Source organism: Apteryx rowi, unplaced genomic scaffold, assembly GCF_003343035.1.
Source record: "Apteryx rowi isolate R43461 unplaced genomic scaffold, aptRow1 scaffold_248, whole genome shotgun sequence".
Classification (NCBI taxonomy): domain Eukaryota; kingdom Metazoa; phylum Chordata; class Aves; order Apterygiformes; family Apterygidae; genus Apteryx; species Apteryx rowi.
Window position 1 is genome coordinate 417946 of NW_020448841.1, and position 26109 is coordinate 444054.

Here is a 26109-nt window from a genome sequence, read left to right on the forward strand (position 1 = left end):
TATTTGTTACTCTATTCTTCAAGACTGAAGGAATGTGTCAGTTGTAGAAATAAAAAGAATTGAAACCATAGAATTTGTGTCTCCTTCTCTCAGTAATGTTATCTCTGAGATCTTTTGTCTCTCCTTCAATAGAATCATGAAAATGTTTGTGTGCTGCTGTCTTAGAGAAGGAATCCTGCAGCTCCAGCAATGTTGTCCAGTGCTGAGGAACCTCATAACTGGGGATACATTCAGGCAGTGCTGTCTTTCTTGGCCTGTCCTCTGATCTCCATAGAGGCTGTCTTGCTTCTTGATGCCAAAGCTTGTGCATGATAGTTCCACTTTCTTCACTCTTTACATCCTGTGGTAAGCCAGGCATACGTAGACTATCTGGGTTGTTCCATACTCTATATTGGTCCAAATGGCTGGGCTTCAACTCTTTATAGGAAAGGGAACATGCAGATTTTGGAAGGGATTCAATTTCAGGCCTTCCTGCAAGGTGCCTCCTGTACAATGCTTCTGTTTGCCACGTGTCAATGATTTTCTGAAATTTGTTTGCTGGTGGCTTTGTATCCAGATAATCATCTTTCTGGTAACATATCTGAGACAGATGGGCCTGCTCTTGGCTCACATCCCATTTCTGATCTGTGTTTTCTGTCACTTTGCACTGCTGACTGGCTGTTGCTTTTATTTTACTCAGCTTTGTGTCTGAGTAGCTGGGTACAATGGTATGAACACTGTATAAAGGTGGAGGCATCTGAACCTCGGAGGAGTGCTGTTCTTGCAGAATTGATTCATGGGGACGTCGACCTTGAAGTAAATGTGCAGTGCGCCCTTCAAGAGGTCTCACTTGTGAAAGGCTTGGCAGAAATGTTTCTTTCTAATGGGGGAAGGAACAGAATTAACACTGTCGCCTGAGACTCTTATTTTAGCAGGGATTGGTGTAAACATTGTCTGCAGCTAGTGAAATGGTTCAATTATGAGTCTACCTTTAGTAGTGCACACTGTGGAAAATGAAGGAAGCATCACACCTGGGAACTAGGACAGGTATTGTGCCAGGCATGGAAGCCGTGTCACTCTTGGGCTCTGCTTGTCTCTGACAGTATGCAAAATAGATGCTGGTGAAGGGGAGCAGCCCAGACATTGGTCACTGCCCTGCCATATAGGGAGTTTAGATTCAGTCTTTATGCTTCAGAAAAGACAAAATATTCTGCCCCATCCCTGTGCATAAGATATAAATGTGTAGAAATGTCCTGTGCCACCTTCTCCTTCTACAAGCATCTGTCTTCCAATTTGTGATCCCTTAAGCAATGTGACAATATAAAAGATGACTTGCATTAGTGTATTTTTAACTTTGTTTAGGAACAGTTACAAGTGGAACTAAGGAGGCTCACTGGCCTTTTAGCTCCTTCAATCACAGTTTGATCCACTGCTTGAATACTATTATCCCGTATTAATCATCTGTAGTGTTGATGCTTTGGATACTAGCATAGAGTCAAAATGACTTTGTACTAGGAACTGTCCAAACAAAGTAAATCAGAGCTGTACCCAAAGAACTGACAGTCAAGAACTTACTCTGCTGAACAATCTGAGCATTTGATATTAAATGTATGTATCCTTTAAATGGGATAATATTGTTCAGATAAAGCTGCATGGCCCAGGGTAGGACTTTTCCAATCACACTTTGGAAACTAAAGGGCAATAAAACTGTTCTGGTTTGACTTGATATAAGCTGCTAGTTTGGATTTTCATTTCCAGGGGCAAACTGTTGAAAGTGTTCTTGAAAGTGTTCATCGGCATAAAGTAAAATATTTGCTCCTTCATCACACTGGAGAGAAAGCCAGACAGCTTTTCCATTTCAGATACAGGGATTCAATTATCAAAAACCTGTAAATACCCTTTTAAAGGGATTTCATTACTTAGATTTTTTTTTTAAATCCAATAGAAAAAGCAGGATAATTTTGGTACTTTTCATCTAGGACTGTTTTCTGGAATATAACTACGAAAATTGTTACTTAGCTGCCAGAAGGCATTAGAGACAAAGAAATTTGAACCTGCAAGTGCTGTAAAGCCAGCAGTGCTCTGGGAGGGTGACTGGGAATCCATTCCTTCTGTTTTACCAGCAGAATTGTTTAGTCAGTTACAATCAATTAAATTTGTATATATACTGTGCATGACAAGGCACAGATGTCACTGAAAAGTCATTATAGGTAATGATCCAGGAGCAAAAAGCAGCTCAACTTGATTTGCTATGCTTATATAGCATGTAATGCTTTGCTTGCATGTGTAGTGTTTAAGAAAAATAATATCTCTTCAGCTTTATACGGAGCACACTGAGCACCAAATTTCTGAAGACAATAAGCATGGAGTTTCTCAATCTAGTTTTATGTTCTTCAGAGTACCTGTGCATTAAAATAGAATCCAGTGATTTTAAGGAACTGCATGTTACTGATGCACCTTTAAGGTAAAAAGGCAAATCACTCATGTAAATGGAGGAGGATGGATTGTAGAATACACTATGCCAAACTTAAACTGGTGTAGTTAGTAAGGAGGCAATAGCTTGCAATAGTACTAGGGTTTTTATCGAATGAGGCAACGTGCAGTAAAGACAGTAAGCTGATGACTGGAGTGAGGCTGATTTACACCAGCTGAACATCTACCCAATATGTCTCTGCAGTGCTGTACCATTCACAGGAGAGCTGCCAAATCACTTTATGGAGATTATTACTCATACTTCTCAAGGCAAATGGTCCTTTGAATTGCAGTCATGTGTTGGTGGCAGCTTTAAAAGATAAGATAAAAAATAAGCAGATAATCACAATAACCTCCCCCCAAACCCAGAACAAGTCACTAATGTATTATAAGAATTATAATGTATTATAAGAATTCTGTCAACCAGCTTTGTCAGGACTGATCTGCTGTACTGAACTTTTGTCTCTGTTTTAGAGTGAGCCTTATCCTGCAGTTGTGTATTACCGGAGGAAAGGTTTAATTCTGCTAGCTGAATCTGGGAATACTCTTGCCAATAGTACTTGTGGCAGAAGCATCAAATCCTTAGTAACTGCAGCACTTACAAGTTCCACATCTTCTCCTAGTTCTTGCATTAATCTATCAAGTACCTTCATGTCGTAGTCATCCAGGTTAAGGGGGTTCATAGGACCTCTGCCTTAATGGAGACATATTTTATTGTCACACATTCTTGTTAGGGAAATGAGAATGGTCAGTCACACAAACAGAGAAAAATCTCAGATAATTTACAGCTTTTGTGATCTTTATTACTAAAGGACTAAAAATGATTTTTCTAGAGAGAACCGGGTGCTAATATCATGTGGCCTTTCATTGTTATCCCAGGTAAATTATTTTAACAAAAAATGCCTACCTGTGAAGTCCCGACTATATGTTGTGATCCACTGAGCCCTTTCACTGTTTCATAACATATTCATTGTTCTTGGAGAGAGGTTATGTTTTAGGTCTTTAAAAGTGGAGTTAGGGGCCACTATCTTTGGTGGATTTGGATAGTATATTTGACCCTTTTGTTCAGCAAACTTAGGAAGCTGAAGGATAAAAAAGAAATATGTAAAATGTAAACCAACTGTGTTTTGTATAAAAATACTGCTTTAAAGCTTTGAAATAAAACCCCTAGAAATTATCTGTTTAGAAAATGCTAATAAAAATGTGGTGGAAAAATATCTTCAGTACTTCATTGCCACCCAAGTGGAAGATATAACAGGTGCATGGTTTAGTTGAACACAATCCAAATAACTTGGAATCAGGTTCTCACTAGCCACACCTAGGCAGAACTTTGCATAGTATATATACTTTGTTTTGCAGTCATACTAATAGCGTACCTTAAAAGGGACTGCCACTTACCTTTTTCCCTGCCACATCTATAAGGCTGTGTGTCTAAAAAGGCAGTATCTGTATCTTTGTTTATCTCTGTCTTTCCCTGAACTCTTCATGACTTTGATCTGTCATCAAACTTTAGGTTAGATCCCTTTGGGAAGAGAACTACTTTTTTAACCAAGCTGAAGAGTAGTAGAAACCTGACCATTCATCAACATATTCACTCTTCTGTTTCACAGACCAGCCTAGCCTTTCCATCACTACAACTATGTAAGGCAAGGTTGGAGAAAGGGATCGTCTACAGAGAGGGTGTGTGTTTCCTTCAAAACATGGAAATGGAGACACTAGCCTGTCCATATGTTGGTAGGACTTGTGGAGAGTTAAGGCAGAGCATAGATCTCCTGTTGACCAAACCCATTTCTTTGGGAGGCAGCAGAGCCTTATCTAGGCTTCTGAAGGGAGGAGCTCCCCAGATATACGGTCAGTGGCCATTTTTGCTGCTTCATGTGCTTCTTATCTCCATAGCTACTTAGCTAGGTCCTAGGAGACATAATTAGTCCTTAAATTAAAAGACTTTCGTCACAGGACAGCCTGTTAGCTTCTGGTCTTGTTTATATATTGCTGAGGTGGATGAAAGCTCTCTCTAAAGTCATTTGCTCTTTGTTTTGTTTATGTGATGCCTAGTTCATGACTTGCCAGTGTTTGGAACAATATAGTACTTCTCTGTGTAAAATTGTCCCCTGTGAAAGAGATACATTCAGGTTTGATTAAAATAATAATAAAGGGAAAGACATTTTGCTCAGCCATACAAACTACATACATGAAAGTATGTGTGCTGTCCCAGCCAATGCACAGCCTCCTTCTGAGAGTCAGAGGGAATACTGACCACTTCGTGCCTATACAGATTACCTGCAACAGAAATATTTAACATATTCCAATGTAACACCATTGATCAGAATGACAGGTGGATCTGCATTTTAAGCTGTAGACTTACGCTCGCTATACAGGCAGCTGTGTAGGTGGAAGAGGTTACTTCTGTGAGCTGCTGATTATGTCTTTTCTACCTTGGGAGACTGACCTCATGGATCTGCAGGCAGAACTCTTCTGCACTCTTTTGGCACCAAATCAGCAGGGTTAGCCCAGGTCATCCATTTAATCAGCTGAAGTTAACCCAGCTGCCTTTCTGGAAGCACTCAGGTGAGTATCTCCACCAGCAGATCTGCAGGATCAGTTGCCTCTGGCACAGAGGTGGTGACAAGCAGCTGAAGGCTGAATCCCCTGAACACAGCTGACTCTGCAGAGGGTCATCTGCCCATGACCTACTGCAGGAGATCTGGATTAATCCAGACACCAGCTTGGAAGATTCTTATTGCATTTTGTGTGCATGGTTTTTACAAACAACAAGACAGTAAGATCAATAAGGTTTGATTAATTGTGAAGGTGGCTCTATACCTGTAAAGTCACCTTTAGAGGAATAACTGGGTGCCACTAGATGTCTTATAAAAATGAAACTGCAGTGCATGCTTGGAAGAGCTTCATTTCTAACCCTGGCTCTGTCACTGCTTTTTTTCTTCAGCTTTTCTGTCTCAGTTACCCTACATACCTCACAATGATGCTGCCAGGGCTAACTACATAATGGGTACTCTGAACTTTGTAGAGCTAAGATGTGGAAAAGGCACAAAGCTTTTAAATATATCCTTCCAGTGGTAAAAGTCACCTGGATGTGCTCTAGGTTATCTGGACTTCACCAGAGATTTCTCCCTCAGTCACTGAGACCTGAGTGTCCTGGTCTCAGAGGAAGTCAAACCATATGGAGGGAGCAGCAAATGAAGTTCAGATATTTTCTAAGTGTCAGCAGTAGCTGCCCCCTAAGCTAGTAATTCTGAACTTGATAAGCTTTGCTGGGAATAGATCTTGGCCTCCAGTGATCCTCGTGTTGCACAAGAATAGGCTTTGCAAGCTCACCTCCATGCATGTGATTACTGTTACTTATATTGAACAATGATCAGAGAAAAGCGACTAAAAATGACTACTTCTAGCATATTCTGTGGAGAGATATTTGGTTTTGATGGACTAAAAACTGCTCATGTACAAAACTAAAAACATTACTGTATAGAACTGTGGCAATGCCTGGGAATGGCAGCTAATTAATGCAAATTGACATCCCACTTGACATTAACAGCTTTTACTCTACTGAAAGCTTCTTATCAACACCAGCATATGCTTTTTCTGTTTTATATAGTTATTGTCAAGCCCCCTCCTGGCAAGCACTGCCATGACAAACTGAGGTGCTGGTGAACACCTTCTTGCACCAGGAACCCTCTTATTGTGAAAAGGCATGCTTTCTCCTGTCCCAAATACCTAATAAGCCTATGGGGTCAACAGCTGTCCAGAGCTGCTCATCAGTTCATGCAGGTGATCTGCAAAGTCTTCCAACAAGAAATATCTTGCAAAAATGCAACGCAGATGACTGCCTCCTGGGAAAACCAGACCAAGACCAAGAATCTCATGCTCTTTTCCTGCCGCTCTCAGAGCCAAATGCCATTAAATGGGATTGATGACTCTGGCTCTGAGGTATGCTAAAACTCAGTGTAATTGAATACTGCTCTAATCTGCGTTATTTTCTAGCAAAAAAAGTCACCTTGCTAGGGTTAAAAACAAATATCTCAGTGATGGCTTACATGGTAATCTGAATATAATGAATGTCTAGGGCTTCATCTCAGCTTCATGAGGGCTAAAAAGGATTGCTTTGTCACTCTGGAACTTGTTATACCATCTGTGTAGTGATTAAATATTTTTAATCATTCAGCACTCATTTCAGGGGTACCTCTGTTGTCCTCAGTAGATTTATGCCAGGCATGGCTTTGGCCCAGGAACTGCAGGGTTTTGATTCATCAGATGCCTTTTTTTCTTTTCCTTGCCACTCCCTGGGACTGGGAAGAATTATTTGCCTGACCAGAGATATCAGATACACTGAATGATACACCTTGCTTTTGTAGGGAAATAACAGCCAGTTTGATAGCTCCATTGGCTCTTGAGGCTGCAAGGTGCTCACATGAGATAGAGGTTAATTCAGCATTCTCAGTGCTGAGGTATCCCCAATGGAGTTTGCAGCTATCAGCATGGAGAGCTCCAATTTAAGTCAATGTGCTTAGCTTGACTACTGATAATTCTCAGATTCTGGCTCTGTTAAGTTTCATTTTAAAGGAGAAACACGACTTCAGTAATGTTTCTAAATAAGTGTCAAGAATAAATGGCAAACGAACTGAATGCTCTCTTACCTTTGGTCTTCCTCAAAACAACCACATCAAAAGCCTTGGTAGGCATATTGGGATGAAAAGGCTGATGATGGCTTGCCTCAACCCCAGTGTATCAATCCTCAGGTGATCTGAAGTTTGGGAACATGGCGTACCTAGAGATGTGTGTCTGGTAGGGATGAGAGGTGGGAGAGGGCAGGCACAGTGGTCTTAGATTTGTTTGGGTTGGCAAGAAGGGCAGAAAAAAACAAAGTTTCTTTATTTCACATTTCACAGACATTTTAACATTTAAGATAGCATTCTGCAAGAACTAGGAGAGGAGTAGCAGAGAAACCTTAGTTCCTCAGTCCTCTCTTGCTTGCACCCTACAAGGAGTTCACAATGATCTCTGCCTATCTATCAATGACCTACCTCTTCTGCTACATAAAGAGAACATTGTGTTTGTTTTTGTCACTTGCAGAACTGGGCACCTGCGTCATTAACACTCCATAGGTTACTATGCCTCTTGGACAAACTCTACAGTGAAATGTGGTACATGTTGAATTCAGCAATTTCTCTCTGAGGTGTTAAGATGGACACAAGTCAAACTCAAGAAAGGATGCCTCAGTATCAAACCCCAGATGCAAATAAAGATGTTGGCTTCTATCATTACAATCTTCCCATTAGCTACAATTACATATGAATACAACTTGCAGAACAACGCTATTCTCATGAGTCTATCACAAACCGTACTGGATAGCATCATATTCAGGAATTTCCTCTGGCCTTAATGGAATGCGGGACAGGAGGCTCTGCAAAGAGAGGCTCTAGGAGCGATAAATGACTGAAGAACTCATGAGAAGGATTTCCAGGGAAAAAATATTTCCTGAAGACACCAGAACTGACAGAGATGAAGGGATAAGTAAAGCAAGATTGTCATGAAGAACAGTGTGAGGAAGAGAAGAAGGGGAAAAACAACTGCTGGAGAAAGTTAATCAAAACAGAAACAGTCTTATCTGCTGTACACAAGTGCAACCTTGAGAAAAGCAGATTTTGGCTTTAGAAAGGGGCAGAGAAGGATGGCAGATGCAATCCCACTCATTTAAAAGAAACATTCACATTACCTGCAGAACTGTAAAAAAGGTTAAGGCAGAAAACAGAAGAAGGAGAGGAGATTGCTCAGTGAACACACACAGCCATTGTACATTTCTCTGTGCTGTACAGGAGACTATAGTATGTCTAGATATGAGTCACACTGGGTGTGATTTCCTGTGGCAGTAACTATGTCCTCCATGGCAGAAACATACTTTGACCCTTCAGATATAATTATTTTAAACAAACCTGGGGCTTAGTTGAACAAAACTCCAATGCAGTACACATTAATATTCATACAGGGATTTAATGTCATTGGATCAGGGCACTGGTTGCTATTCATGTAAAAACAGAATAATTAACTGTCCTGCTAGGTCAGCATCCAACTTCAGTGGCCCTGGTAGCTGCCAACCATTTATCACCATAAAATAGTCAAATATAAATTGTGCATGCTTATAGATACTCAAACAAGTAGCCAGAAGAAAGGACAAATGAGGAGTTGCTTCTTTATTGGCTATGTTGTTCCTTAGCAAGAAAAGAACTATAGCATTTGTACATAATCAGTCGTATCAACTCATGTTTACTTTTATGTGGCTTAAGGAAAGGGAAGTGTGGATTTCTGATTCTTGTACAGCTCCAGTTAATAATAACTGATTGCTTGTGAAATCAAAATTTGCCCCTAAAAAGACATTTACTTCTGGGAGGAAGGAGAGTAAAGCTAAAATGGAGCTTTGTGGGATACTGAGAACTGGAATTTCATGGAGAGTGTCCACATTGCTGTGGCTGTTCTTTTCAGCTTTCAGTTTTTCATGATAAAGTAATTCAATAACTAATTAAAATTCTGAAATGGCAAGGATCTTTCAAGGAAGATGAAACAGTGGTTTATTCTAGTAAAAGAGAATAGCAACCCATTTTGATCCATCTAAACTTTACCATGATTGCATATGGTAATTTACTGAGAACAAATACCTTTCTCCAACTGCTGTAGAAAACAAAACCAAACAGCCTCCACCTTATATGGGAGCCAAACTCCTGAGGCTGTGCATCATGAGGTAACAAGATGTCTCACCAACCTACACTTTTGCTAGGCTTCTCTCCCATAAATCTGCTGTATCCATACCATAGATCCCCTATCTGCACTCCCAGATGCTTCAGTTCACATCATGTAAATAGGCTATACTCAAGTGAGCCAGGAAACCTCATTAGCCCGTAGAATGGGTGTACTAGGCAAACACTGCTCACCTGCTAACCCTGTCATTATATGCCTCATTCAAGAGAGAGCTTTTTGCTTAGTAATTTTGCTGCTGCTTATTGCCCAGGAACCTCACTGTGTAATTATGGCTATAAGAGAAAAGACTTGCCTTTTTTATTTCATTAGGAAAAGATAAGGTACAATATAAGTGAAATGTACTTACTTAGCCAAACTGTCTGGCGGCTTATGAAGCCTATATTAGAGAAGAAAAATATTAAGTAACTTGAAATGTCCCATGTACATTTGCACATCCCACATTTAATCTGAATCAGTGCAGTTAATATACATTAGAGACAAATCAATGTGTGAGTACTGCAGACCATATTCTTACTGATATCACTCATTCTGTGAGAAATGCTTTATGCTGCTAAGTGCCAACAGTGAAAAGGCTCCTGGAACAAGCAATGCACAGAATGTCTTTTTGAAAGGAGTGAGGAAAAATATCCAGCCTCTTACATTTTTGTGTAATACGTTCTATATTAATAAACAACTGCATGCTCTATTTATAAAAATAAATCCTTTTATCAGTAATGCAAAACAGAAAATATATCATCCTAGTCATAGTTGTAGAGAAAGTATTCATTCATTCCATGCTGATAAATTATTTATATTCTACCATAGAACTTATCTTATGCTTCAAATAAATTTTAAAAAAGCAATCAAAAGAGAACACTAACTCTAAAGGGCAAGAATTTCATCAATGAGGCTAGCTAAGAGTCTCTTGGCAATTGTATCAAGACAGAAATATGTCTAAGAGTTAAAAAATAATTAATTTGCTCTAGCGGTTCTTTGTGGTATGATGAAAGAGAGAGAAAAAGATGTTTGAAAGATAATATTACTGGACATATGTATGATCTGATATAGAAATTAAGTGGTTTATCAGGAACTCCAAAATCTCATGTGTTTGGTGAGGAAGGCTAAATTACCAGGCATTGCTTGAAAGGGTCTTTACAATGTATGGATAGGAAAGAGTGCCTGATGATAATCTTTTTTTTTTACTCTTTATTATTTATATAGTGGTCATATCAATGTTCTTGATTCTATAAGCCGTATACCAAAACCTCCATATGGCCAAGAGCCCTAGTATTTCTCAGTGAGGAGAAAGATACCCAGGATTCATTCCCAAGTGGGAGATGGTGATAACTTTTCAGACTTCCCACAACTCAGTTTGAGGACAGAGTTGTGTGGGATGCTATCAGGCCCCATGGGGACTCCATCATTTCAGCCTCAGCTGTTCCCGGGGGAACTTTCTTCCTCCCACAGCTGGGGATTACCCAGTAGCCAAGTTAAATGGCATAGCCATTGCATAGGAGCTATACCCAGACTCTGTTCAAGCCACCTGTGACTCAAGAGCTGCAACCTCGCCGCTTCATCACTGAACTGAACTCCATAAAGACAGATGTTGTACAAATACAGAGATGAAACATGGCCTGTTCCTCAAAGAGCTTAGATACGGTCCTGGGCTCATTTATTTCCACAGTTATGGGTGTTTTGATGAATTACATCAAACTCATCAACTCATGGTTCTACTGAGCTGAACAAAAGATCTATTTTCGTGTTAATGTGTGATGCTATAAAAATAACAGGATTTAAACAAGTTTCAGGTTCTCACATCTATTTGCATACTGTTATATTTGTGACGACCTAGAACTCAGACTCAAACTTTGTGTCTGTTTTGAAAAATGAAAGCCTTTACGGAAATAGCCACACTTACAGAAAAGCAATCTTGAAAAGTTTATTCTACAAATACTTTTAATTGATTTTCTATTTCTACAGTTAGAACAAAAATTGTCTGGCACTGTAGACATAAGGTTGAATAAAAATACTTAGTGTTTATTCTCCACTTACTCACATTGTGCTGGAATGCATTCCCTGTTGCATTCTGCWTTGGACATATACGTGATATAAATGTGCAAGTATAAGGAGAATCAGTCTCCTTTGTGCTCTAGCATGGGAGAACTATTTATGTACCTTTACAGAGCACTTTTCATTATAATATCTAAACTTGAGACAGCAGTAAAATAAGGATAAGTGTGCATTTCCATGACTACATGATTTAGAGGGGCTTTGTGAGCTCAGGTTGTAACAACCTACAAAGCCTTACATTTTCAAAAGTGGACAGGTATTTAGAGTGTTCCTTACATTTTAAAACTTAAATTGGGTAATCAAGCCTGAAGCTGCTTAGGATGGATGGCAGTATAGAAATGGTAGAGGTCTAACTGGGAAGGGAGAAAGAAATAGTAATTTGTCCAAATTTGGCTCTGAGATGTTTTCACTGGAGTTCTAGTAGACTTTTGCTGAAGTTTGCCAGTATCACACAAAATGCAGTTGTTCAGTAGTTATGTGTAGTTATGTGACCCTTTATGTTCAGTCCACTGAGGATGTGGGGTCTATCACAGTCTCTTGAAGTCATGCTCAAGCTGGAGAGACTTACGCTCCCGGTTTTGGAGAGCCCCATGCCCCAAGGCATGGTCCAGATGAAGACTGTCCGTTTTCTGTAGCAATGAGTACACTGTGGGCAGTCATTGAACAGTTTTTGATTAAAATAGGCATTAACCAGGTTGCATGTCAGGGAGTATCCATATGGAAAACACTTCTGTTTGTGCTTCATCTGCAGCAGTTCTGTGTCTCCCCTCATGGTGTAGTGCAAACCAGTGGATGCAGAGACTCAGTAGCTCAGAAATGCTAATAAAAGACACACTGAAACCTGTGTGACCTCCTTAAGGGCTCCAAATTCCCACAAGTTTTGTACTGTCAGATACGTGGTAGGTGCCTCTACAGAGCTGGTTGTTATCGCAGGTGTGGTACTGGCCTGAGAATGGTGCAGTGCAGGCAGCTGCATGACCTTCAGCTTTTCTAGATTAGGCCAGAGAACTTTTTGCAGCTCTTTCCTGTTAGTTCCCCATGTACTCAGTAAATTATTAAGAGAATAAGATTTATTACTCTCGCTAATTTTAACAGGAAGAGAATTGCCACTGGAGAATAAAACACGTTTCACATCTGTAAATTGGCTTGCTTTGCTTCCCTTGATTCTTACAGAGGGAGGCAATCACTTACCTTGCCTAACCTTAAAACCTGCTTGGTCAAGGAGCTGCAGGTCAGGGAACCAGGGGTCAGGGAGCTTGGGGAAAGCCGGAGGAATGACAATGCAATGTTGCATGACAAGCAGTGAAAGAAGATTAAAACCCACATGGAAAAAAGCCAGTATTTATTCATTCTGTTCTGTTACTGAACCCACCCAAAAGCTCATTGCCTTTGCAAGGACAGCTGCAAACACTGTAGCCTGATTTAGTGTATGTTTGTGGAACTAGTGACACCTACCAGAAGATGATCATCTGGTTAGTGTGGGTTACTCCAAAAGGGAGCAAAGCCCTTTCAGACTTTTTGTGGCCTTGTTTGATCCCTTTGGCCAGTAATGTGAACTTTGGAGGGCTCATTACACCTTCYGTTTGGATGGAAGCAGGTGATTACATTTCTCTCTTGAGGACATTTGACTGGCAGAGAAGATGTGGCCCACTGCTAATGCACTTAAGAAAAGTAGATGTGTTTGAGCCAGGTGATTCATTCTAATGCAAAACTGCACAAGGATATGTAGTGTGCATACTTAAGACAATGGCAAAGTTGTCCCATGAAGGAGTTATTGCAAATGCCTGGTAATTCATTTCCCACAAAAGACTAATGGCTCAAAGGAGGCCTCACAGGCTATAATGTAAACAAACTAAGTGTTAATAGCTTCCAAGTAGGCCTGCAGAGCACCACTCAGTGGGTATTTTACAAGAAAGGTTCAGTGTGGCTGTCACCATCTGAAAGTCCCTTGACAGCAGGGAGAGTAATTGCTATGAAAGATCTTGAACTATCAACACAGGAGATTTTTTTTGCATGTATTTCACTTTTTTTTAAGGAAATACCCTTTCCTTCAACTTAAAAGTCTTTAAAAGACAGAGAAAATACAACCTCATAGGAAAAAAAATGCTCAAACTAGCATAAAGCAGACCATAAAATGTTTTAGAGACCCAGTATGTTTCAGGTTATGATGGGAATGCAAAACTGATAGAGAAAGTACATCAATGTGCAATTGGTCAAACATCTGGAGTCTAAAGTCATATCCTTTTCAGTATGTACTGGGGCAGAGTTTGATCTACCCTTATGTAAAACCTCCTTCTTCCTTATAGAGCTATCACAAGGACAGATAGTCACAGCAGTCCCTGCTACTTCCTCTTAAGGAAGCAAATTCCCAGAAAGGGCTATGATCTCTGTCCCAGCCTGGGTATATGGATAATTCATTCTGGTGAAGGACTGGCATGAGGAACGCGCTTTCTAGGAAATGAATGGGTCTGAAAACATCTTTAACCAAGATCCACTTGAGGTTGGCCTAGCCTAGGAATTACTGAAAACACAGCAGGCCTTCTATCCCATGCAACAGGTCATTTTTACTTTTACTCCACAATCTGCTTGTGCTTCTGCTGTTGTCTCAGGGTTGCCAATATAAGTGTCACATAACAGGACACTTATTTGACTATCAAGCCACAGAGGACCAAATTGTTCCCTGGCATCACTCTACTGCAGTCAGTGGAGTTTTCTTGAGGTTGTGTTAGACCCTCTAAGATTAAATAAAACAGAATCAGGCAGCTTGACTAAGCAAATGAGAGACAAGTGGAAAACCATGTAAATGGTCAGAGTTAAAAGGTAAGTGAGCCTGATTCTGCATCCATGTTATATCTCAGACTTGGGACATTGTGTGCACAGTGCAAAAATGGGCTGGACTGTGCCCACTTTGCATGGACATTAGTCTTAAAGCAATTTTCAAATGATCCATTATCTTCTTACAAAAGTGCATTCTGATGGGCCAGATCTTGTCAACGTAGTGCTTGGGGAACTTGCAGGAAGACATCATCCTTGTAGTCCTAGTCAAATTATGCAAAAGCAGCTCAGCCAATGCCTCTAATATTCACTGCTGGTCAAAGGTCACAATCTGTCCCAGTAAAAAGGAGTTTTGGCCAGTACTCTCTTGTAGGCAACCAAACTCTGCTTGTCCTGTATACTGTAATGCGATAGTAAAAAGGGGAGCCTGTGAAGAGCAGTGAACTACAAAGAGCAGGGTTTCAGGTTTCCTTGTGTAGCTTCTGTGGCCAGCTTACACTTAGCTTTCCTGCTTTTCTGAAGTGTCTGAGATTACACAGAATGGGGAGCAAGTACCTCACATGGGCAGAGCTAAAGAAACTTGTGGGGGTCACACGACGGCCCTCACAGCCCTGTAGATATAACCCAGCAAAATCATTGCAGAATTATTCTCAGGATTCTAATATGCTCTGTCTAACTATATTTTGATGTATAGTTAAGCTAATGCTAATGTGAGAGGTGTAACTTGTTCATTTTCTGCTTTTTAAGATTTATGTTCCTACTTTATCTTAAATCTAAAATCTCTGTAGTTTAATGGAGTTTAAGTGCTTTGCTGGTGCCATCAAGTGGCAAAAAGTTGGATTGCAGCAATCCTGCAGCATCCAAATTTACTCAATGTGCTTTCTCTTAAACAGTAGCAGTGAGGAAAACAACCTTTGTCAAGACTCCTCCTAAAATATTTCTGTGTATATACACCAGAAAAATAGACTGATATACACATGGCATTATGGTTACTTCAGTTCTAATTTAATCTGGATTCTAACTAGCAAAAGGCCAATATTTTTGAGTATTACAAGTTGATAAATACAGAACCTGTAAAACAGATTCATAGACCCTTGTTGAAGAGATACCAAAGTGAAGGGGCACAGTGCCATATTCTGAACATCCTTCCCAAGTGTGTTTGCTCTCTTTTGTTTGTAGCTAACCCCTTTTTACAGAACATGCCCCTTCACATTTCATGTATCATATATGCATTTCATATTGTATGTGCATAATCTGATTAGCATGGAATTAATATTCAGTTTGCTGTTTTATTCACTAAATACACAATCTGGTTAATGCAGTTGAAACTTACAGCTCATCATTCATACGCACATCACTTTTTCAGCTGGGTGACGTAATAGTATTGTTCAATGGGAAGGCCTCTGTGCAAAGAGAAAAGCATAAATATAGAAAGCATATGCTAAATACACTTTTATAATAAGCCAAAGCAATTGTAATAAGAGAGATACAGATATGTTTTTGTCTTGATTTTTCAGATAACCCTTAATATCAAAATTCATAGATACTACCAATGTGGAAATCTATTCTCAGATTCAAAATCTAAGTCATGCAGGGCTGGATTTTGATAGGTGCTGAGCACACATGCCTGAATCCAAAGTTTCTGAGAACACTGAGCACTTCCACCTCTGAAAGACTGGCCCTTGTAGCCCCTGACTGTGCACCTCTAACACTCGGTAGGAGCTCAGGGAATGCCTTGAATGGGTGCAGGTTCCAGCTTCTGATCCTGTCAGAAGTTGAGTTATTCCTACATTATGGGGAACACTTTCAGTTCCTTTTGATGTGAAAGGGCTCCCAGAATACAACCACACTGAATGATCCTTGTCACTGAAAAGAATCAAGACAGCACCGTACTTGTCTTAGAGTTAAAACAAAGGAAACAAAGCAGTTATTGTGGGGCATCAGGGAAAAACAAATGAGAGAGCAAATGGGAGTGCCAAAATGAAGGAAATGCAGCTGGAAAAATCAGCCATAATCAGTAAGATTTTCCCTGGGATTAGAAATAGCCTTGTAGTTCTCACCTTGCCCTGCTAAAGCTGAGCTTAACTCAAAAGGATAAATCAAGAGTCTGTTGCTAAGAGGAATGGGTGGCTTTAACTGCATGGCTGAAGAAGAGATGTGGGCTGAAAGAAAAGGAGGGAAATGATGTGGAATCAAAAGGCATGAGTTTGAGTTTTATGCCTGGCTGAAAAGGGCTCTCAGAGCCTGGGAATTGTAGCACAGTCTAACAGGAATCTCCTTACAGCACTGCTCTGTATACCCCATGTCTAACCACTAGTTCAGAATGGCCATTGCTTTCTCTCTCCTCTTTAAGCTGCCATTGCTGGGCCAGGGTTCCTGCAGGAGTGCGATAAGGAGCTGAGATGACTACTCTCCCACATTAGCACTGGCTAGTGTAGCATATGCTTCTGTGCTATGCATGCAGTCAATCTAGAAACAGGCATCTGTGATCAGATTTAGCCTTCCAGCTCTCATGCAAGGCTCTGCTGCAGAAGGGAACATCTATAGAGCAGCAATACTCACTTTAGCATTCTACTTATAGCCAAATCCAGTGCCATAAGAGTCCTGAATGTTGATTTTGGGACTATCGACATACACATAGGATTGCCATGATACAAATTCTTTTTCCAGCATTAAAAAAGCTCACCTGAAAGTGTTTAATTTTTGCCTGCTTTTAACTACTGTGCTTTTAAAGGTCCACCTTTTACTACTTTTTTTACTACTACCTTTTACTCACTTCTGCGTTTGTTGCCTGTGGATAGCATGACTCAATAGCAAGACATTGCCCTTGGGGTCTTTCGGAGCAGTGTCTCTGCAAAGTGGCAGTAGTTTTATCTGAAAAAGGTGGCCTTTGGCTTGTGCTTTCTTCGAATCAGGGGTTGGATGATTTTTGCATTGGACACTGCCTCTCCCACCCAGAAAAGCATGTATAGTTGTAGCAGTTTGGCTCTAACTTGGAGAGGGGGCCCTGCTTTGAGCAGTGGTTAGGACCAGGTGATCTCCAGGTGATTCTTCTGACCTGAACCCTGCTGTGACTCCACCATTTGGAAAAGGAAGCACTCCTGAGTTTTCCTCCCGCTACTCTGTGCACCCTGACATCTACTGGGGAGCACTGAGCATTACTTCATTTTCCTCTTAAAACCAGCTCTGTCAGCTCATAGTTTCTCATGTAAAAAAAATTTCTTTTGGTGTGCCGTAGTTCATATATTGAGGAAATTTGCCAGCAGAAATAAAAGCCACATATTAGTTATATAGAGGTGTGCTGAAAAAAAAATGTTTTCTCTGTTTTCTTCTCATAAAATTTCATAGACATCTTTCAGAGTGATTTAGAAAAATGAAGCACAAGCAAACACATCCCTATTACTACTAGTTTGAAAACAACAGAGCCTGGCATGCCAGTATTTGCCCTGTGCACAATACTTCCACAGCCCCAAGTCCCACAGATATATAGAAAATACCAATATTAACATAATCTGATAATACTTTATTTGCTAGAAGGCTATATTTAAATAAACCCCAACTGTAGGATTTGTTTTATTCAACAATTTTTGTAAAGTGCTCATGAACAAGCAATATTTGCTCTGTAAAAATAAAATGTTTTTCACTGTGGATATTTCTTGGGGTTTTATTTACAAGTTGCATTATAAACATACTTATTTGGGCTTCTGAAATTGTCACCGAAATCGGAAGAAAAACTCCTTAAGACCAATGTAGTATTAAGAAGCAGGCATTCTCTTTATTACGCCTTTTGGTAACAATACCTCTCCTGCTGAAATTTGTGCCAGTGCTATGAGATGTACAGCCGCAAAAATACTTCATTGACATCTTGCTCACTTCAGCTTTCTCCTCCATAATTGTTCACACTACACTAAGTTCCTAATTAATTTCTAGCCTGTATCTGGTCGGTTTCACTGAGACCTGCAAAGGCAGCATCCTTGGGGGTACTGTAGCTCTGCTACTTATCTGGAAGCTAACCTGAGTAATTCAGAAACTCAGTGTGGAAGAGAGACTACTCTATTTTGCACCAGAGGTGACCTCATCAGGATTGTGAGGAGTTGGTATGCTCAGGACAAGGCTTCTGCACTATCACTTTGCTGTGAGGACACACAACAAAAGAATGACACCAATACGGTATTGTAAACTGGCTTGCAAGCCTCTTCTCCATTCTGATTGCTAAGTTGGTTTTCTAGGAGAGTGAATTTAGTTCCCTTGTCTCATTTATCTACCTTCTCATGGGGAGTCACCTCATGACTCCTACCTATGTACTGTGCCTGAACTAGCCAAACCATCTTCCTGCTCACAGACTGAGGGCAGGAACATTACCAGAGCTACACAGACTGTATGACACTTAGACATTTTCCATACTGTGGAAAAGGGAAGGCTTGATTCCTGACCTCTTTTTCTCATCAGACTGGGATTCACGTGGATGGATCGGGGCTCTACACTAGTGTGCCTAGAAAAAAATAAGGCAAGGAACTGCATATTCGAAAAAGAAAAACACAAGAGTAAAGAAAAGTCTTGTTTTGGGCTCATTATGCATTCTTGCACTGATCCTATCACTGTGGGATCACAGCGCCTTGTTGCACTCCTGGGAGGGAAGTCCCATCAGCTTCATTTTACAGAGAGGCTTGTTCATGATCACAAAGAGCAGAGCAAGGACAGGAAGGTAGTTTCAAATCTTTGAGTCATGTTTTAACTCTTGGAATGACCACGCAGATGCCTATCCTGAATATTCCCTTCCTGTCCTCCAGGGAAGCCTGCAGAGGTGAAGGCTATCCTTGAACTCCTCCAGGTCAGCCCTAAGCAGCAGCATGCTCTGCCTTCAAAACTCTCCTGTAAGTGAATGATGGTGACTTGAAACCTTCCTGACTGTCTCAACAACATAAATTTGGCATCATTTGCCTAACTATCTATTAGCTAGGCACCCCCCTGTTTGGTTTTTTTTTCCTGACTAATGCTATCATGATGATTAAGAAGTTTGGGAACTGGTTTCAGTGTAAGTGGAAACAAGCCCAATATATTCTGAACCCCTGGAGGAAGAAGCAAAGACATGCTGCATGTCTGTCTCACAGTGTAACAGGGCTTCAACTGCGAGAGTGCAGACTCATGTATTGCCTTAAGACACTACTCCCTGATATCCAGAGATTTTTTTTTATAGGTCTAGACAGGGCTTTGTTAGGGTTAGGTTGCTCACCAAGGGGTTATCTGGGTATTGTTAGGTCTCAGGTTTGCAGAAATCATCATGTGAGAATTTATGATAGGAGCAGGCTTTAAGATCATACAGATCAATGAGCCAAACTTATGGTTGGATTTTTCAAGCAGGTTACCAGGTAAGGCTGAAGAGCTAGCTCAAGCAAGAACCAGATGGTTATTTTAGATCTGCCAGCAGGGACCCTCTRTTAGGGTTAGAGCTAGGTTCTGGATTTTGGCTAATAGGGCGATGAGCTGAAGCCTTAAGACTTGGCCTGTTGGAGTGCCTGTTTACATTTTTCCCTGAGAGCTGCAACAGTCATCCAGTTTAGTTGGCCTAATAGGGACTGCTGGGCTAAGGTTGAGGTTAAGGTCAGGAACAGGGAAAGGAGGAGCTAGACTCAAGTTCAGTTTAGGACCAGAGATACTGTTGGGGAAGTATTGATTTAATATCAGCAAGTCCCTGTGTCTAGGGTAAGGTGTTTACTAGGCATAAAGCACTGGGCTGGGGTTTGGCCTGGCAGGAAAGAGTGGGGATTATGACTCTGTGTGCAAGGTGCTATACATTTTGATTTTGCACTGACCCTAAGCTAGTAGGCACTGCATGTCCCAAGTGAAATCCGAGCTCCAGGAGCCCAGTGGACCCATAACTCTTAGGAACTGTTATCATTTCAAGTGAAACTTCTCTGTGTGAATGTTTGGATTGCTATCCTGTCATGGAGTCAAGGACAGGGCCTGGACAGGGCAAGGCTGGGGAGAGTAGCCATGCCCTAAACTCAGTTGATTTTGGCCAATGGTGGCATAGCAGGTGCAGAGCTAGGTATGCTGAGAAATCCACTGCTGAGATGGGTCTGATTGGCTCATGTGTAGTTGAGTGGTAGTCTTCAGTCAAGGTTATATCTTTTGACAGTAACAGAGCATCCAGGAATCTGGCATGACAGTGTTGCTGTTCAGTTTTAGAAGAGGAATTTGTGTGTAGTAAGAAGCAAGGATAAGGAGTCCTGATTCATAAAGCATCCACAGAGCTCTTCCTCTCAGCTATTGTCTAATGAAGTCTGATCTCTTCTTTTAAACCAGCTTTCTGAAAAAACTGAGCACCTACTTTTCATGTTTATGCCTATGGGATTTCTTGATGCTGAGCATTAGTGTAAATCATGCCATTAGTGACATTTTTAAGGTCAGGAAGGATGTCTGGGACAACAGCCAACAGTAAATTATTACCACGTTTTGGACAAAAAATAAATGAAATATGGAAATTTGGAATTTTAAGAGTTTCAGCAAAACACACTGCAGAGGTTTATGGGTACCAGTGTATTCCCACATTAATATTTAGAGCATCATGCAAAAGGGTAGTAGCTTCAATTGCCCCATTTTCAGAATGCAGATATTTGCATGGCTCAGTCTGCATTGCTCTCTAACCTGTTTGCTGCTTATTGCTATTCTTGTTAAGCACCCTTCACTTAAACATTTTGACTGTGTGAAGTGTTTGTCTAGCCTACCTTGGCCAGCGGTCTACAGCACTACCATAATGTTGATGTCCTTTAACAAATGCATAGGAAGGCTCATCCTTTGGCCTGTGTTCTTCTGGCAATACAAGTAGTGCAGTTCCTCCATGCTCCCTTTCTGTTCCCCAGGGAAGCCTGCACCAATGAAGGGATTCCCTGAACTTTTTATATCCAAAAAAAAGAAGCCCCCAAAACATCCTTTAACAGCAGTGACAGTGATAGTTACTTGAAACCTTTTTAACAATGAAAATTTGACTTTACTTTCATGGCTATGAGTTACCCAGCCTTCTTTTAGAGTAAAGCCATGATGGTGAACCAGCACTAGGAGAAGTACAGGGGTGAATGGCCATCGTTTAATGAAGATGGAATCAAGTCCATTATGTTTTGATCAGTGAGAAGAAGAAAGAACCTGATAGATATGTGCAGCATTTGTATCTCAGAATGTAATCAAGATGTAACTGCCAACACATAGATACCAGCACTGTCCCTTAGGTACTACATAAGTGGAATATGGACAGAGAATATATGCAGTGGCACAGATAGAAGGTTTAGCCTCTAATTCCCACTGATTTCAGGATTTGTTATTTGTTCCTTTGAAAATCTCTCCTGTCCATCTCTAGAGAGGGGGGAGAAATGTTCTTCTTCAGTAGCTGTAAGTCACACTGAATGCAAGCTATATCAGGCACTTCACGTGGATGTGCTAGTGGCTGAATATATTCAGTACATTTCCATATATCTGTATTATTTGAAATCAAGCAGTTCAATGTGTTTAGATGCATGCTTACCTCATGCAGTTTTGGTTTAGAGCTGTGAAAGTGGACCCCAAACTCACTGATAATTTAACACTTCATTTTCTGTTGGGTGGCAACGATTTCCCAGTTAGGAGAAAATCTGCACAGCCAACCCTTTTCTTATTAAAAGAAATAAGAACTGAAAAAGGTGATTTAACCTTGACTTAGTTGTCCAGAATTTTCTGAAAACCTTATTAAGGAACACCTTTAAAGGGTAACTCAAACTTTGGGGAAGGAGGGATAGGGTGTCTGGATTAAGCTACACTGGGAATAAGTGCCACTCTGCAGGTCCTAGCTGGATTCAGGTTTATGGTGTTTTTCTGGTATAAGATTCCCCTAACTGCGACTTGATCTTGTTTTGCTATGAAGGCAGAATAACATCCCTGAGTCCACATCTCCTAAACTGTGCAAAGAAATAAACTAATTTGGTCTATCTCAATTTATCTAACTATGAAGTGGGTATTACAGTCCTGGTCTTGGTCACAAGTATTTATAAGTCTTTTAAGGAAGAAAAAATAAATGCAAAAAAATTCTTCTCAGAGTACATTTAACTCAAAAACCTCTAACTGTAGCAGGTATCCAAATAGACCTTAGGGAAATCTCTGAGAGAGATCATGGTCCACAGGGCAGGGACAGTGCTGTACTCCATTTTGTTCATTGTGGTTTCTTGGCAGTGGAGTAGCATCCTATCATTTAGTTTGTTACTTGTTTTTTACCACCACTCTGCTGCTGCCCTATGTTGTTCCTTTATGCATTTTGCCATGGCACAAAGGGTATTGTAGGATGAACCAAAATAACCACCTGATGTGCCGTGGACTATTGGAGAGCTTTTCTGTTTTTAAGTTGCTAAGGAACCCAAGCGTTTATCTCTTTCAAAAGTTCTGTTTAAAGCCTTGTTTCCCCTTTCTGAAAGTAGGAAGGCTGATGCCAAGTCACCTGCATGACTGTGGTGTTTGTATTCATTAAGCTGACTCTCACTGGAAACATTAATAAATCATTCCTGTTGACTGCTGTCTACAGATTACTAAATTGCAGAACAACCACTTTACCTTAGACAGAAAAGACAAACATTGTACAGAAAGGTAGCAGGGTCTGATCAGCCATTCAGACCAAACAGGGCTTTGCTAAGCTTAAAATGTTTCCAGTCCCTGTCTCACAAAGAATCATTTATAGCTGATATCGATCCAGTGATATTAAAGATCTCAAGGACACAGAAAAAAAAATATTGTCTCTGCCCAGAGAATACCAAAGGAAGGCTAGAGTGGACAAAGTGTTAAAGACTATATAGCAAACAATCCTTCACTGTCTCAGGAATATAGTCAATGACCTGATAAAGACTTTCCATTTCTAACTTCCATGATTCTAGATTTATTCTGAATTCTGACAGTCAGCTTCTAGCTTTGGACTCTTTTGTTCCAATAAACAGCAGAAAAATATGCTAACATTCTGGGATCACATGGATTTGCAAGTCTTCTAGTGCTCCCTTTATTTAAGGAAAAAGTTACATTTTTGCCTTCAACTTTGTCTCATTGTGGGGGACTCAAACCAAAGTGTATGAATACAGTATCACAGAACGTGAGCTTGTGAAGGGGTCCAGTAACTGATTTGATCAGCACATGAAGCTAATGCATCTAAGGAATATCCAAGAGCTTCCATAAGGTCTGTGGAGACTGAGTTTTCAGGTGAGTAGGTAGGAGCTGGCTCTGCATGAGTTCACCTAGGATTCACATGCATTTACACTGGTGCTTTAATTGGATCAGGAGTGGACTTTTGACATGAATCTCCCAATGGTCTCTACTTGCAGTGCTTTGGTCTTGGAGCAGATGAACTGGATTCCTTCTGGATTAAATAACCTGGACCTGGAAAAGGTGCTCCAGGAATGCACCAGGAGTACACTGCAGCAACAGATGGGCATTCAGTCCCTGGAACCAAGCTAGAGGTAATCTGAAGTAAAAAACATCTGAAATGCCTTTTATCTGGACCTCAAATCCTCAGCGCCCACTATTTCACTATACAGATCTTCTCTGGTAGTGCACATTACTTGATAATGTAGCCATAGTCACTATGTAACATCCTGATTTGGGATTCAGGGAATATAATTAGTCGGTACTCAGCACTGGGTGCCTGTACCAGTGTATCTCAGAATGGCATCTTTTACATTCAGTTTTTACTGGTAAAAACCTTAGAGAATTAGTCTGATTGGATATGCAGGATTCACCTTGAAGGGCAGAAGTATATTCTAAATATGAAAAGTAAGGGAGAGAGGCACTAAGATAAATTAGAGACTTGCTATAAGCATATGAAATACAGAATCTAATGTTACCTTTGCAAAATTGTTTGCCAATTTTGGTACATTTTTCTTCAAGGCATGAGGGTTTGTGAACTGTTGAATGAATTAGTAGACAGAATAAACACAACAACTTTTTTACTCCTATTTTTTTTGAAGCAGCTGAACCTTTTTTTTTTTTATTAACACTTGCCCAATGAATGTATAAATAACTACATATGGCATCTTGAGGCAGGCTGTTGGCCTAGAAATTTCAGAATGAGTAACTAAAGTTAGGCCAAGTTACAAGCAACTGAAACTAGGGTTTTTTAACAAGAAATGCCAGGCAACCTTCACTCTGCCAGGATTATTACCATCTTTCCCTACATAACCTGTTCTGTGTTCATCTAACTCGCAGATTCAGTATCATGACTGAATTTGCCCTACCAGGTGCTTGTTATATCAATACTGAATCTGATCATCTGATTACAGAGTAAAATGCTTAGAGTACCTGGCTTCTAGGTAGATATAAACACACAAACATGCCTCTGTTTTTTCAGGGTACTGTTTATCAGTGGAAATACCGATGACAAATAATCTAGTCCAAGATGATAAAGTAATAAAATTCACAGATGCAGTATTTTAAATAGCTGAGACAACTGTGTTCCATTTATTTAATCTGCTTGTAAATATATGACTAGAAAAACAATGTACCATTTTAAAAACATGTATGATAGTCTAAAACATGTGGCCACCTTCTTTTCAGCTGTAAATTGGTGAGTTCACTAAAGTATATGTTTACATTAGCAGAAAATGTAGCTCACTGTCTATATTACAATACAAGTTTTCCTGTCCATGGAGAAAAGACATGTTATGACCTAGCTGTACTTGTTCTTATCTGTGTTTCAGCATTGGGCCTAATACAGTTGTCATCTGAAAGATGCTTTGCTGGTGTGTTGAGACCCTGACTGTGTGGTCCATTCTGAGCTCAGTTCATCCTTTTCCTGGATATCCTATGTAGCTAATGGAAATCCTTCTAGTATGTTCACTGGGATTTAGATCAGGCCTATAATTCAGCAAACGTGCTGGTCTCTCAATCATTAAAACAGTTCAGATGGAAACTCACCGAAACTCCTGTAATACAAGATCTAAAACACAAAAACTTGCTTCAAGATATGTTAGTGGGATGACTTGAGTCAGAGCTTGACAAGTGTGATGATCCAATAATATCGAAATACTCTGACTGGAATTCAGATGTCAGCTATGAGACTTTAGAAATAATGGAAAAGTCAGAAGTATTAAATAAAAGGCTCTCAGTAAGATGGAGTAGGTTAGTTTCCTAACAACAGAGATAAAATCTCATGTCAAAGAACAGTGGAGGATGTGAGACTGACTCTTGAGTCTGTTATGTATGTAAAAAATACAAATTTACATCTAAAAATATTTTTTTCATGAGTCTTGAGCAACAAAGAGGTTCAACTTTCCAAAACTATAAAAACTGCAGGAATTCAGTGATATCCTGCCCTATAGCTAAACAGTATCATTGGTTCAGTAAAATATAATAAAAATATATTGATTCCTGAAACTTTCTGACTACACATTGGTGACTACTAAAGCAAAATGCAGGCTTCCTGACATTTAAAAATTTTATTTAAAAGTCTATCTCAGTAATTTTAGGTCAACCAATAATCTAGAAAAAAAAAAAGATTCAAAACAAGAGTACGTCAAAGAATAAGATGATTAAAGCTGGTGATAGTTTTGTGGAATGTGCTCATTTTTTCAAAATAGGAAATACAGTATACATGTTGTTTCTATTCTTTTCAAAAATTGTTTCAGGAGATTTTGAGCACTAAAGTCACACTATAACATATTTCACTAGTCAGTTTTTCAGTTGTAATTAACGTATTTCCCAGGGAACTGACAGACTATTGCATGAGGTTAAGAAAGAAAGAAAATGTTACAGAATTTATGCCAGGCTAGAAAAATATAATTGTTAGAAAACACTTTCTAGCAATAGCAAATGAATACCAAATACTTTTAACAAATTTATTTTTCTCTGCAAGTTCAATTCTTACCTATCCTGTGAGACAGTTGGACGTGAAGGAATTTGAAGTGGAGTTAGTACCTCATTAGACTCAAAGGTTCTTGACAGGATGTCAGTTCCCTCCATTTCTCTATAGTAGTGGGCCAAGTCATGTAGCATTGTCATGTTTCATATTTGAGCTTCTAGGGGAAGATACAGGGATGAAATATCAAATGATCAGAGGTTCCACTA

General features: G+C 40.0%; 1 protein-coding gene and 1 long non-coding RNA gene across 6 annotated transcripts in view; one reads left to right on the plus strand and one right to left on the minus strand.

Moving 5' to 3' along the window:
- The window catches only part of LOC112966554, a 45859-nt gene that overhangs the window by 9902 nt on the left and 9848 nt on the right, over nt 1-26109 (plus strand). For 2 of the 5 annotated variants that reach the window (XR_003253658.1, XR_003253662.1), the window contains one exon: nt 7540-9904. This is a non-coding gene — a long non-coding RNA (uncharacterized LOC112966554). Of the gene's footprint in view, nt 1-7539; nt 9905-22994; nt 23210-23372; nt 23508-24743; nt 24810-26109 lie in introns of those variants that run through there. The other 3 variants (XR_003253660.1, XR_003253659.1, XR_003253663.1) reach the window with 3 other exon arrangements.
- On the minus strand, nt 22-26052 carry CUNH7orf31 (chromosome unknown C7orf31 homolog). The gene is given in 12 exon segments (XM_026066784.1): nt 22-281; nt 417-474; nt 733-859; nt 3054-3145; nt 3359-3533; nt 4643-4731; nt 7104-7288; nt 9566-9595; nt 15377-15400; nt 15402-15446; nt 20772-20975; nt 25910-26052. Coding segments are annotated over 12 exon segments (1407 nt in total). The 5' UTR covers nt 26044-26052; the 3' UTR covers nt 22-37.